Source organism: Scardinius erythrophthalmus, assembly GCF_964197995.2.
Source record: "Scardinius erythrophthalmus genome assembly, chromosome: 12".
Taxonomy (NCBI): Eukaryota; Metazoa; Chordata; class Actinopteri; order Cypriniformes; family Leuciscidae; genus Scardinius; species Scardinius erythrophthalmus.
In genome coordinates, this window is record NC_138232.1 from 12,556,865 (window position 1) to 12,571,980 (window position 15,116).

Consider the following 15,116-nt stretch of genomic DNA (forward strand, 5'->3'; position numbering starts at 1 on the left):
CAAACTGCCAACTTCTGTCCCAAATCACATCACATCAAAACTACTTGAAGATCTCTCCACAGAGAGAGTGATGTCCATCCTGACTATAACAAGCCAGATCTTAGCTTAGATCTCGAGCACAAAAGTTATACACTGTTACTTTGGGTTTTTCCTCTAATTAAAGTGTAATTAGTGCAAGGCAGTGTGCTTTACAGGGGGCCTTGTCTCCGTCACATTCGCAATCCCTAAGGAATGCCTTTACCTCGTTAACGAGAAAAGGGTCTTGTCGACTGACTGCAAAGCAGCCACGTCCTAGTTTCTACCCTGAGCAGCATCACATTAACATTTAAAGTTACATTTAGCACAATTCCAGGAATTACAATCCAGGCACTTTGTGACCGTGACTTTGACTGGCCAGAACATCTCAGACAGTGAATTTTAAAAGAATGTACATGCTTTTCTTATTTTCTCTTGTCTCTTGACTATTTAAATGGCTTTAATAATTTAGTGTTCACCCTAATGCTGCAGTGAACAGGTTTTCCACGGAATAAAGTGATTTCTGTTCAGGATTATGAGGTGAACATTCTTTTCATGGAATTTGACAGACATTATGCATATTCTAGCAGTGTTCCCCAACCTATTTCGTTTTATGTATCCCCACAGCCCCATCAGTAAGTCTCAAGTAGTCCCTCATCGACCAAAAGAAGAAAAAAAGGAATTGGTAAATTTTTCATTGCAGTGGATATCAATAGGCCTATAGCATCATTAGTCGAGTAAAGACATGCACTACATTTGTCTGATGTCTTTATATAGGCTACATACTGTACATAATTCATCTAAACAATTTATACACAGCTTGTTTTGGTTATTGCGTTATAAATTAGTAGAATGTGTAAATGGAGCTACACAAAAGACTTAAAAATATTTTTTTTCTTATGCTCATCAAGGCTACATTTATTTTGTCAAAAAAACAACAACAATAAAAACAGTAATCTTGTGACATTACAGTTTTTAAAAAAAAAATTATATTATATTATATTTGAAAATGGAATTAATTCCTATTACAATGAAGCAGAATTTTCAGCAGCCATTATGCCAGTCTTTAGTGTCATATTTTTAGGATTCTTTGATGAATCAAACAGAATTTATTTGAAAAATAATTTTGATATCTTTTTTATGGGGGTAATTTTGTGTAAATGTCTTTGCAGTCACTTTTGATCAATTTAATTCATCCTTGCTGAATAAAAAAAAAATACTGACCCATAAATGAATGAATGAATGAACAATCAAACAAATAAAGTATTATATACATTTTAATTTTATTATTATTTATTATTTTATTTGAATAAAATAATTTTACATTCTACCTACTGCTGAAGAATTGGTACTGACTGGTCGGGAATAGCTGCTCTGTATTAAATGACCGGTCTGTCATAAATTCATAAGCTGACAGAATTAAGTGTACAGAGCATCAACAGTTTTCCTGGGAAAATGTGAGCTGTCATAGAACTGCACAAGTTCAACTAAAATTAGCATGTCTAGTCTTTCAGACCTTTTATTCACAAGCTTTATTACTAGAGTTGAATATTAGAACGTAGAATACAATTTAACAACCACAGAGATCAAAGAAAATGGTTGGCACTTCACTCCCACTGTGTGTTCACTGTAAAGGCCTGAGTCCCCAGAGTGAGAGAGGACATGTGTGGGCAGATGGATGCCTGTCCTAGCTTACATAAACTCAAAAGCAGCATTCTGGTGTGAAGAAGAGAGGGCTGCACACGGAGCATATTGCATTGATTTGTGCAATGACCAGGTCACAGCAAGGGAGGATCAAACTCAGCTCAGCGCAGAGAGTTCAGCGCAGAGGAGTTACCTAACCAGAACAAACATACCTTCACACAGACCTGTCTGCAGTGAATAGTGTGGGATGTCGTTCTTTCGAGTTAGACTTTTGAAAGTGAAATGCACAACATCGGCAAATACTCAAGATCTATATCAGAGTTCTTTCAAGCACTTTGGCCAGATGAGTTTAGTCAAAGTTCCTTTAAAGGAATAGTTCACCCAAAAATGAAAACTTTATCTTTTTATGTACCAAACCAGTTGTACAAAGGGTGCATTTTTGAAGAACATCATGGCCACTCTTTTCAATTCAATGAAAGTGAAGATGGTCAATATCCAAAATGACAAAAATACCACTATAAAAGGGGTTTAAATGACTTCTATATTATGTTTATGTGAAATCTTGCCACCAGCCCTGGCGTCCACAGGTGTTTTCATGAGAGTTTATGCAAGAAGTAGCAACACATAAATTAGTTCTTCTTTTGAGTCCAATCTGTTCAGTCAATCTGTTGATAAAGTGTAAATACCTTTCTGAATGGTTAGTTTAAGAATCTGACTTCACCACATAAATCTATAGTGCGATTTCAGAAGACTTAGAATAGATCTGATGTGATATGATCAGTGTTGGGAACGTTACTTTAAAAAAGTAATTAGTTACAGTTACTCACTACTTGTTCCAAAAAGTAACTGAGTTAGTAACTGAATTACTCTATAATAAAAGTAACTCGTTACCAGGGAAAGTAACTATTTGCGTTACTGTTCAAAAAAAAATACTTTGCAGTTTGAATGTCCTGTATAAACAAAATTACGGAATGTTTTTATGTTTCCACTGTTCGATCGCGTCCGCGCCTCACACACACACGCGGTTTGGTGCATACATTTACACGGAGAATACACGGTATAAAAATAAATAAAACTTGCGTGCAAATTAATTAATGTAATGCGGAACTACTGTTATATGCGGGTTATTTGGGACACCTAATCTGTAGCCCCGCCTTAGCTCTGAACATGGAACAACAGCTCTACCGTGTATTCTCCGTGTAAATGTATGCACCAAACCGTGACGCCCGTACAGGTACATGTACCGTTCCACCCCTAGTTCTTGCCTTTGGCCTCAATGAATTTGAAGTAGTGCTTATATCTCCACCTTGAAAATGCCAACTTTTTATCGGATTGCTCCTGACTCGCTATCTCTGCTGCTTCATTGAATCTCTGTTTAGCTGATTTGTATGTGTGTCTCTGTGTGTGTGGGGCGCGTTTGCTGGCATGTGTGTAAAAACACTGGCTCTGATTGGCTACCATGAAACATGACTCTGCCTTAGCCAACCATAATCGCTTACCTCGTTATTAACCCACCTCCTCACTAGCTGTGCGAGCCAGGGGTGCGTTCGTTCGGATTACACAGTTTATTCAATGCATAGTAACGCACCGCATTCAACATCCAGTAATGTTAACGGCGTTGTAACGACGGGAAAAGTAATTAGTTAGATTACCCCGTTACTGAAAAAATAACGTTGTTACGGCGTTATTCCAAACACTGGATATGATCTGGCATGATATTTTTATGGCGCATTTGGGTTCTTTTTAATTCTATTCAATGTAAATGATCCATTCTTTGTAACTACACTGAAAATTTTCATTTTGTGTTCCATGCATAAAAAGGTCATATAGGCTTAGAATGACATGAGGTGAGTAAATGACAGAGGTGTATAGTCCAGGGGTCAGAAAGTAGAAGTCCTGCCATATGTTTATTCCACCCATGAACTCAGCCAGCTGATTTCACTAATTAGTTCTATCTCCTGGCTGAATTAGCAAATCCAGGTGATTAGAACAAAATACTGAGGACGACTTTTACTTACTGAACCTGGACTTTACACCTCTGGTAAATGATGACAGAACTATTCCTTTAAGGCAAGCCAGTAAACTCAGTTGCCATCTTGGTATCTTTGGGCAGCTGCTTCAGCATGTCCTTTTATAACAAAAGGAAGGATGGAACATGATTTTATTTAATGGGAATTGAATGAATCATAATAAGCAGCTGTTACATGACAGAATGGAGCCAGACTATATGCAAAAGTATTATAAATGTAACTCCTAATGTGCTTTGGTCATTAACCCATCTTGAGATCTTACAATAATCTCCCCAGAAAAGATCTACACGCCTGTCCACGTCAGCAAAACAATCGGAAGACACCATTAAAACATCATCCACATCATTCAATATGTTTGCTTCTTGCATCATTTGATAACTTCCTTTCTGAAATGAAAGGAAGTCCTTAAGTGTGCTGCAGTAATGCAGTGCGAGATATAAGGCCGGGGCCGGCCGGATGTGGATGCAGGGAATGGATGGAGTCAGCGAGGCAGTGGGAAGTGGCGAGAAAGAGGCATTTAAGCCAGAGATTCATCTGTGCTGCAGCATGCCTTGGGATTGAAATGGAAGTTAAATGTAATTGTTTTCTAGCTACATTGATCCCTTTGTTTTCATTTGGCTGCCTGGCTGTAGGAGGACAGCAGAAAAAGACAAAGAAAAGAAGAAGAGAAAGAGAGAGAGAGAGAGAGAGAGAGAGAGAGAGAGAGAGAGAGAGAGAGAGAGAGAGAGAGAGCTACAAAATAGATAGAGGGGGTGGGGGGCCTTATAATGATGCGTAGAGGCAGGTGAGATGGGTGGTATATGTGTGGGGGACCCAGGAGACTCTTCCCTCCCAGAGTAAAGTGTTCTCATTTCTCCGCTTAACATGGTTAATGAGGACAATTTCCCTAAAGAAGGCCCATATCCAACATATCACATCCTCCATCTCAAAGAGCTGCACCTGGGTGCATGAACAAACACACTCTCACGCACATTAAACATGTAATTACAAAGATATTGTACTGCACTCTGTGATCTATCTCTGTGATTTAAAAATGCACAGATGATAATTTGGTACATGCATGAAAGAGTCTACAGTAGAAGCTTTTGTAAATCTGAGCTCATTCGCCCCTAGTCTGGTGTCCACACAGGCAGTGAGTAGGCTGGAGGCAGTGAGACTGAAATTTGGTTTAAAAGGCGCTCACAGTAGCTCTGTTTCACAACCAAGTGAGCTGCCCTGCTGTCTTCTGGGCAGCATCCTGACTGAAATGGAACAATCTGCTTAAAGTAGTTCAGCTATAGCTTCTGGTAAAAGGTGGTAAGCAATACTACAAGCAAATAATAAAAAGTAATCAACTACATAAAAGCTATTTTGATAGTGTGGCAAATCACAGCTACACATATGTTATTATTAAATTATACTATATATACACACACACCGTTCAAAAGTAGGGATCGGTAAGATTTAAAAAAATATTATTACAATTTAAATTAGTTTCTATATATTTATACATTTTAAAATGAGATTTATTCCTGTGATAGAAATGCTGAATTTAGCATTAATCCAGTCTTCAGTGCCACATGATCCTTCATTCACGTTTTTTTTTTGTGACAATGTAAAAGTCTTTACTGCTGCTTTTGATCAATTTAATCCATTCTTGCTGCATTTTAATTTCTAAAGAAAAAACGTACTGACCCCAAACTTTGGAACGGTAGTGTATGTATATAGTTCCACATATAAAAATGGATATCATTACTTTTCAAAACTACTGAAAAATTATTACAATATTATTTTGCAACTCAAAAAGTAGCTTGAAAAGCCACACTGTTTTTGTAACCTGTCTCGTTACTAAAAAATATAGCACTGTTTACATTGATGTAGTATAAAATATTTGTGTCTCCTGTGCCCTTCATGCAAGGAGTGCTTTCAATCCTTGCATGAAGGGCACAGGAGACACAAATATTTTATACTACATCAATGTAAACAGTAAATTCTCAAGTTTCTGCAAAAAGATTCCTTAAAATTTGGACAAAGTTTCGCAATGGGAGAGTGCCTATGAGATGCCTTAAAAGGCTGTTTATGCAGGGTTTTGAAACACAGCTTTTGTGTCCTGCGACTCACTGCAGCTGGAGAGGTTCTGTAGCTTTTCGGGCAAACTGTGTCACTCCTCATTCTGGAATAACAACATCAGAGCGAAGACACACACTGAGAACTGTCTCTCTCTGTGAGCAGTCGCTGTAGTGTGTCGAAAGCAATGGGTTTGTGGCTACCTGGGTCTACCCTGTTCCTTGTTAAATGATGCATGCGCCCCTACAATATCTGTCTGTGTATGTGTCTGAGCTAGTGTGTGCCAGTGTTTGTCTGGAGGCAAGATCCAAGAAAAAGTAAACCAAAGGGAGGGTGAGGACTCTGAGGAGACCTGGAGTGTGTATAGAAAAAGTTACAATTCAAACAGAATACTGAATGTTGGCGTTCTAGTTATTGGAACATCCAACAATGTGCTGTTAAATAAAGCATGCACTTCCAGAGTGGAAACGACAGAGGACATACATCCTGTCAGATGCATACAGGACATGCTAATGAATAAATAGCATACCTAATGCCACTCTGGCAGCTGAGGCATCATAGTTGATCCAGAAGGAGACCCAGGACAGGATGGTGATCAGGATTGAGGGCATGTAGGTCTGCAGGATGAAGTAGCCAATGTTTCTTTTTAGCTTGAAGCTCAAAGATAGTCGAGGATAGGCACCTGTTAAAAACATGAGAAAGATAGTTTAAGAAAACGAAAAAGAAAGAGAAGCAAAGACTGAGGAAAAAAATAAATAGGGAGACACAAGATGGATATTTATTTCAAAGAGCAATTCTTTACATTTTACATCAGTAGCATTGGCAGCACGGGTAGCTTCTGTTGCTATGGCAACAAGCAAGCGTGGACAAAAAAACAAAAAAGCGTGATTTGTTGCAGCTTAGCCTTGAGCACAAACACCACAGTGTGAAAGGAGACAAAAAAGAGAATGAAATATTGAGTAAATATGAAATGTTAAAGCCCCTTATGAAATCAAAACTATTATGGCTTGTAGTCCAAGTCTATTAGTTCTGGGGCCGGTTTCACAAAGATAGACTTTGACTATGGCTTAGATATAGTAGATAGTCAGACTTCAGATAGACATCTAAATCAGACCGTTGCACAAAGCACTTAAGACTCTGACTATCTTAAGTAGGACTACACTGCAATGCATTCTGGGTAAAATAAGACACTTTTCAAAACAAAAAACATGGCGGGTCGAGTAAGCGCATTCAACCGCTCAGTGCAGTTTACCCCAGCGGAAAATATGTGTTTGTTGGAGGAGTAGGCTATAAATTACGGAGTATGTTTTTATGTTTCCACTGTTTGATCGCGCCCGTGCCATCTCTCTCTCTGACATAGCCTAACGTTACACACACACATTCCAGCATTGCAATCTTGACATCGCAGCCTGTTATTATGCAGCGTTCAAACCAAACGCGAATAGAGCGTCAAATTCGCGTCTATCGCCTCTAGTTCGACGCTTGAACATTTTGAATCCATTCGCGCGTCCAAGGCGAATAGGACGTGCGTATAAAGCGAGCGTTTGAAGCGAAATAGACGGTTGAACAGTCACGGTGTATTGCATTTCACACATCGCCCGTGACGCTTGCGTATGAAAGAAAGCGCGTCGATCGTTGCTCGCGCCTCGCGTTGACTATGTAACGGCCCTAACAGTTACAAGGACATTTTACTTGGGAATGTAACGTTAGTAACAAGAAGAAATGTTTAAATTATGAGCCATTTTCACTTTTCTTTTGGCAGTTTGTAATGTAACTGATTGTTACTGCTGGTTGCCAAGGTAACAAAGAGTCTTAGACCTCAGTTAGCCTGGGGGTAAGGTGTCTAATTTTTTTGGTCTAAATTAAGTCAGTCTTTATTTTTGTGAAACAGTCTAACTTGCATTAGACTGTCTATGAGCAAATTTTAGACTTGTCTCACACTATAGACCGGTCTAAAATAGCTTTGTGAAACCGGCCCCTGAAGCTATCTACAATATTAACCCCATGGAATTGATTTTGTTTTATATCATCTGTCAAACACGTTCATATTCAATTCGATTCATACTTCAAATAATTTCATATCAATATATTAACACAAACTATGTTTTACGCTTACAGACAAAATTTAAATCAACAAATAGAAAATAAAAACTTCATACAAAGGCAACTTTGCCCTCATATTTAGAATTTCTGGAGTATTTTTGTAATATTCACTGGCATTTTTGGCCCAAGTCAGGCCAGGAAAATTTGCTTGTCAAGATATTTACTTCAGGGGCGGTCAGATTTACAGTTGTTTGATGAATTTTTGAGGACAAAATCCAGTAATTTCAATAGAAATCCACACTATTGAGAAATTTCCCCATGCAGATTTTGCAATGGGAACCTCAAAGACTGCTGCTTGGTTTAAAAGTAATTTCTGTGTGAGCTGTGCTTTAATACTTCACTACACTATTGACAATTCAAATCCATGTTCAATGTAGAGTTCAACTGTTCAACCATTTTCAACTCCGTCATCAGTCCAAAGAACAGAAGGTGTTGGTATCTACATGTCATGGTGAAACGTTGCCTTATAATACTGACATGATGCAAAATTAAGCAAGAGTGATCTGACCTATGTATCTCTGCGTAGTTATTTATGGAGGTGAAAAAAATGCAAATAACAAGCATTCAGCCTAGATACACATACACACACCCAAACATGCACACAACCTATGAATAAATCACACATCCTACACACGTATAACACAACCTACAGATGCACATTACGCAACCTGTACTCACATTACAGTCTATAAAAATAAGTAACCTACGTTATGAACTACCTACACACTTCAGACTAATTACTTGTGTGATCTGTGGAAAGATTTTGTTTGTACATAAGATATGTACAAACATCAACATTCCTCTCATCTTCTATTGGTCAGAGAAACAGATAGTCCCGCCCCTAAACTCACACTGTTGGTTCATTAATGTGTAATTATTGTTACTGTGTTAAGATGGATATGTTAAAGGATTAGTTCACTCAAAAATTACTCACTCTCATGTTGTTCCAAACCCGTAAGACTTCTGTTCATCTTTGAAACACAAATAAAGATATTTTTTTATAAAATACTAGAGATTTCTATTCACCCAAAACTCTGCCGCTCCAAAAATTTATCGTAAAATAAATCCATATGAATCAAGGATTTTAATAAGGGCTGTCAAAAGATTAATCGCGATTAATCGCATCCAAAATAAAAGTTTGTGTTTACATAATATATGTGTGTGTACTCAAGGATGATTATTATACAATTATTTTGTATATATAAATACACACACATGCATGTATATATTTAAGAAATATTTGCATACATATACTGTATATATTTATATATAATTTATATAATTTTATATATAAATTACACATTTTTCTTAAATATATACAAGCATGTGTGTGTATTTATATATACAAATTTAATTATACACAGTACACACACATATATTATTTAAACACAAACTTTTATTTTGGATGCGATTAATCGCAATTAATCTTTTGACAGCCCTAATTTTAATCCAAGTCTTTTGAAAAGACACGATCGCTTTAAATAATGAACAGATTTAATTTAGGCTTTTATCCACATATACATGAACGTATACACGATTATATATTATTATATATTATAACCAATGAGGCTAATTTTTGCATCACGCCAGCATTTTTGAGCTTCAACAAGAACCAAGAAAGTTTGTTCTTGTGCGTCAAGTATGGTTGAGCTTCCGTTTACCATACTTGAGTGCACTACGTACATTTGCTGATCAATGTTTATAAAAGCCTAAATTAAATCTGTTCATATAAAGTGATCATACTCTTCAGAAGACTTGAATTAAACCGCTCAATTCATATGGATTTATTTTACAATCTCTTTATGAACGTTTTGATCCGTAAAGGGCAGGGCTTGACATTAACACCCGCGATCTCGCCAAATGCGGGTGGATTTCAGCAGTGGCGTGTAACACAGTCACTCCTACTAGCCACTTTGGCAGGTTGAGTTTTATATACAATATATAGATTTTTTAAGTGTAGTCTTTTAAAAAAACATCTGAAATAATAAACTAAGTGCAATTTATAGTGTTGTCAAAATATATTTTTTTCAATACATATTGACACTGAAATATCTATAAACGCTTCCAATACTCATTTTCCGCAGAATAGATGCACGATACCAGTTGCGCTTTCTCGATCTCTCATCTCATTCAAGTTGACACATAAACCCGCCTCCCCTCACTCACTCGTTTCATGTGCTCTCTATGAATATTGTTGGTGTTACAGGGCTTGAATTTCGGAATGGGATTGTGCGTATTGCACATACATTTTCCCCCATGGTATCAATGTCAAAATTGTGGCCAGTGAAAATGCTGATTGGTTAATAATTTTGGAAATCCATTAGCCACAGTGGCTGGTGAGGAAAAAATTAATGTCAAGCCTCGGTCAAGGGTTTTGGATGAAAAGACTTTATATTCAGGGACAGAGATCTCTCAGATTTCATAAAAAATATCTTCATTTGTGTTTTGTAGATGCACAAAAGTCTTATGGGTTTGGAATGACATGAGAGTGAGTAATTGATGACAGAATTTTCTTTTTTTGGTGAACTATCTCTTTAAGGTCAAGGTTTGGCTGGTTAGCCTGGGTCAGTTAGCCTCTACTATACACAATTTTGACCCAAAGTGTTTTTTTTCCTCCTAGAAAAAGCTCATCATGGCATCAGCAATATAGTCACATCCTCTTCAATCGCAACTTCATGATTCCCATAATCCTTTTCACTATGTGCAGAGGATAGCCAGTCTCTTTCTATGTATAATTAATTCAGGGTGGGGAATAATCATTGCAACGCTGCCTCTATAAATGCCTAAGTTTTAGAAGAGAATAATTTATGCAATGGGTCTTCTACCTCATGAATATGTGATGGTTTGTATAAAGTGGCTGTTTTTCCCTCTCTGACTCTGACTCCCATCTCTCACTTTCTCCCCCCTTCCATCTCTGCTCTTTTCTTTAGAAGCTTGAGGAAATAGAGTGGTAATTGCTCCTTAATTATTACTGGTCTGTTCTGTCATGAGGAATAAATATATTTGATGCAGGGCCCCAATTAGGCAGGTTTTCAAATAAGCAGTACATGGGAATATCAATCTCATGAGGGTGCGGGCAGAAAACAGGACAACCAGAGGGAAAAAAAATAAAAAAATAATAATAATATATATATATATATATATATATATATATATATATATATATATATATATATATATGATATGTAGTGTTCATCATTTTTCTGTGCTGTAAATGAACTTGTTTAATTAGTTTAATTTATTTTTCCGAACACTGCTATTCTAGACTAATGGCATGTTTTATACAGATAGACTTCAGACGTTTGGTAGAAAACTTCCTTAGATTTAGAAATCTCCCATATCTCAGATCTAAGCTATATACTTTCTCACTTGCGTAATTACACGACTTGCAAATTACACTCTTAAAACAACACATTCCACTATTTCAGTATTTAATAAATTATATTGTTATTGACTAAGTAGCAAGAACTATAACAAATGATTCGGGTATCCCTTTACTGACTATCCTGATGCAAACAAACCTGCCTTGCACAAATAATAAAAATAACTGCTAGACTCATAGCCACATTTTGGGGTCATGACCTCAAGGATGTAAATATAGGGTCATGCAAGTGGACAAATAATAGTCAAAGACGATGAAAAAAGCTCTGGTGCAAAAAATGATTTTTAAATGGAAATGCTTTTATACAAAGGGGTTTTAGTCTTTGAAGGGGTTTTTAGTCTGTTTATAATTTCAACCTGTTTTGCTACTTTACCTGTGGAAAAGACAACATTTCTAGACACAAGTTTGTAGTCCACGATGGAGAACTGTGGGAGCTCGATACGTGCCACACCAGTAACTGCGTTTTCTCCTCCCTTCCAGTAAAACTCGATGTCATCTGTTGTGTATCCATCTACAGGAAAAACATAAATCAAATTTGTTGAGGAGTAAAATATAAATTACTGGACCAAAGTAAATATCAGATCACATATCATGTTCTGGTGAGAGATTTACTGAGCTTAATATATTACATTATGTTGTTATGTTATATTATATTTTTATACATCACTCTTTAACTGAATGTTGGTCCCTTTCCTTCATCTCACTAATCACAGCAACTCTGTCCAAGTTATGTTGAATAAACAATGCTTGTTCTTTTCAAAAAAACTACATTTCCCTCATTTACAATTATAAGGATGCGATCCCTGGAAATGCGGCCTTTTGCGGGTTTCTTTTCCATAATTGGTATGTGTAACATATGCTGAAAAAGGCAGCACAAGTGCATTGTTAGCATAATCATGAATATGAGTATCTGTTTTGTGTAGGGAGCTGTTAGGGGTCAGACTTCCCACTGTGACACAGACCGTTCCATTTCATACCAGCATTGCTGTGTTTGTAAACCATAATGAGCTCGGTGGTTTTATTAGCGTACATGAAGCACTGCGTACACTTAAAGTTTGGTTTCTAAACTGAAAGTTTGGTTATTACTAAACTGAATAACTAGATGTTAAAGAAGTGATGCAAATACAAGTGATGGTCCAGAGAGAGTTGATTGTTTTAATGCAGATTAAAGAGCATAAACAAAACACAATGCTTCTGTCAAAAGAAGTTGACTGACAATCATAGGTGTCATGCAAGATTATAGATTATAGAGTCGAAAATCCTACTATATATTCTTAATCATAAAAATAAGTATTAAGGATAAAACAATAAAATATATAATTTTTTTGTGTTTTCACTGATTAACAAGGTAAGCTAAAACTTCATTTTGCATTCAGTTCAAAATAATTAGCCAGCTAAAAAAACATATTCAGCAAAAACAACCTAATAATCATACAAAAAGGTTTGATTTTAAGCTACACTATGTTTAAACTATTTGTTTTATTCAGCAAGGAAGCATTCAATTGATCAAGTGACAGTAAAGACATTTATAACGTCACAAAAGATTTATATTTCAAATAAATGCTGTTCTTTTGAACTTTTTATTCATCAAAGAATCCTGAAAAACAATTATTACAGTTTTCACAAAATTACTAAGCCGCACAACTATTTTTAACATTGATTAGAAAGGTTTCTTGAGCAGCAAATCATCATATTAGAATGATTTTTTAAGGATCATGTGACACTGAAGACTGGAGTAATGGCTGCTTAGCTTTGCTATCACAGGAATAAATTACATGTTAAAATATATTACAAAAAGAAAGCTGTTATTTTAACTTGTAATACTATTTCACAATAGTACTGTTTTACTGTATTTCTGATCTAATAAATGCCTTGATGAGCAGAAGAGACTTCTTTAATAAACATTAAAAAATCTTACTGACCCCAAACTTTTAAACGGTAGAATATATGGTATAAAGGATATGATCAGACAATATTTTCTATTCAAAACCTGAAAAGAAGTTAAATTGTAAAAGGGTAAACATTTATTATTATAATTTTAGGCACTACAGCAGAAAAATACAACATCATATTCGGTAATACTGAAAATTTTATTTTATTTTTATTTATGACTATGCTTGCTCGCCAGTGAGAAAAGCACCAACACTGTAAAAATGCAGCTGCAATTCTTAACTTAAAATTTGTTGAGATAACTTAAATATCCAACTAAACTAAAGTTAACTAAACTTACTATTTTAAGTCAAGCACAAACAAGTACTTTTTTTAAGTTGAAACAACACATTACTTCTTATTCTAATGTTGAATTTTAAGTTGTGATAAATAATCACAGCAATCTTTTTTTACAGTGAAACTAGCAATGACTAGTATAAACCAGCTAGGAAACAGCATGGTAATGTATGCTGGTCTTTGCAGCAGGGTGTGTGTAAATGAGTGAAAAGAGAGAACACTTACAACTCTCTATCTCCAGAGTGCAGTTCTGTTCATCTAATGGATACCTTCTCAGATCCATCATGCAAGCGGCAGTGGTGGTGATTCTAGAAACACAGAAACACACACACACACACACACAAAGGTTACAGGAAAATCGAAGCCACAATTATATACATTCAGGTGCTCACAGCTCTTCTACAGTATTATATACTGTAGCATGTACCACACTTGCTCAACAACACTGCAAAACTTTTGTGTATATCTTTGTAAACAGGACGAGCAAGATGGAACAAATTAAAATATGGCTCCTCCTGCCCTTCAAAAGGCTTTTGAACCAAATATAGAACAGAGCATGCATATGCATCAGTGGACATGAACAAATAGTGCAGACTTGAATATATGAAAGTGCGTTTTTTGTCCCATTAAAGTGGCTACTGATTAGTGGTACTTCAAGTTGCCAAGCAAGCTCAAGGAAAGCCCATATTTAATCTAATAAAATATCCCATTCATCATGCCACTTTGCTACGAGTGTGAGCTTAGACTAAAATGTGATGATAAATGTCCTTTGTGAATCGATATCCATGAACATTTTAAGTGAGGTTTGGTTTCTCATCCAGGTAACAATACAGTCCAGGTATCGATTTAACTTCCTGGTAACAATTGAAATAAGCATATCATAAGAGGAAGATCATGTTGAATCCTTCTAATCTTATCTGGATAAATGCAGGGTCTCACCAAGGTCCTCTATGGCAAGGAGGTTTCAATTCTTTTATAAAATTTTTGTCATTCAGTTATTTCAACAGGAATTCATGCGACTGGGCATTTTGGGTGAGGGTGTAAGATTTCCCCAGGCAGATTTCGCTTCACGCATTGACCAACAGAAAGCTTGGTTTGGTTTATTCATCGATACACTATTGACAAGAGACAGTGGACCTTTTTTGTCTGCAAAACTGTGCCAAAGTGTTGTAACTGCACCTTAAACTGTGTTTTATGCATCGCTACACTATTGTTAATAGACAACAGAACTTTCTAGCTCACACAATCTGGACAGATTGTTTGAGAGTTAAAATAACTCTACCATGCATTAAATTTAATTGTTTACTCATTTTTATCCCTCCAGTAACATATTCCAACAACATAATAAAGCAGTCATTCCACTTTTGTTTTGTCTCTGTATTGCATACTCTCCCTCGATTTAAATTTAAGGATCACCACAAATAAGTATTTTGACATATGAGCATATAACATTGCTTTAGATTGGGTTGTTACTATCCTTCCTGGTCCTTCCTTCCTGGAAGAGGTAAATTAAAGAGGAAACTCAGTGTCTTCATTCCATCTACAGAGTCGTTTTAATGAGAGCACACTCAAATGCCTTCCCATAAATATGCAAGCTCTTCTTTCTTTAATGGCGCCCAGCTCAGGCAAACAAATAAAAGCCCTCCATCCACACTATCGCTTCGTCAAAC

At 36.3% G+C, this 15,116-nt stretch overlaps 1 protein-coding gene across 4 annotated transcripts in view; it reads right to left on the reverse strand.

Annotated features, from left to right (window-relative positions):
* The window catches only part of gabrb3 (gamma-aminobutyric acid type A receptor subunit beta3), a gene marked incomplete at its 5' end in the record, with an annotated part of 76,762 nt that overhangs the window by 16,504 nt on the left and 45,142 nt on the right, over positions 1-15,116 (reverse strand). For all 4 annotated transcript variants that reach the window (XM_081380089.1, XM_081380088.1, XM_081380091.1 and 1 more), the window contains 3 exons: positions 6,265-6,417; positions 11,594-11,731; positions 13,672-13,754. In XM_081380089.1, coding sequence (XP_081236215.1) covers positions 6,265-6,417; positions 11,594-11,731; positions 13,672-13,754 — 374 coding nt within the window. The remainder of the gene's footprint in view (positions 1-6,264; positions 6,418-11,593; positions 11,732-13,671; positions 13,755-15,116) is intronic.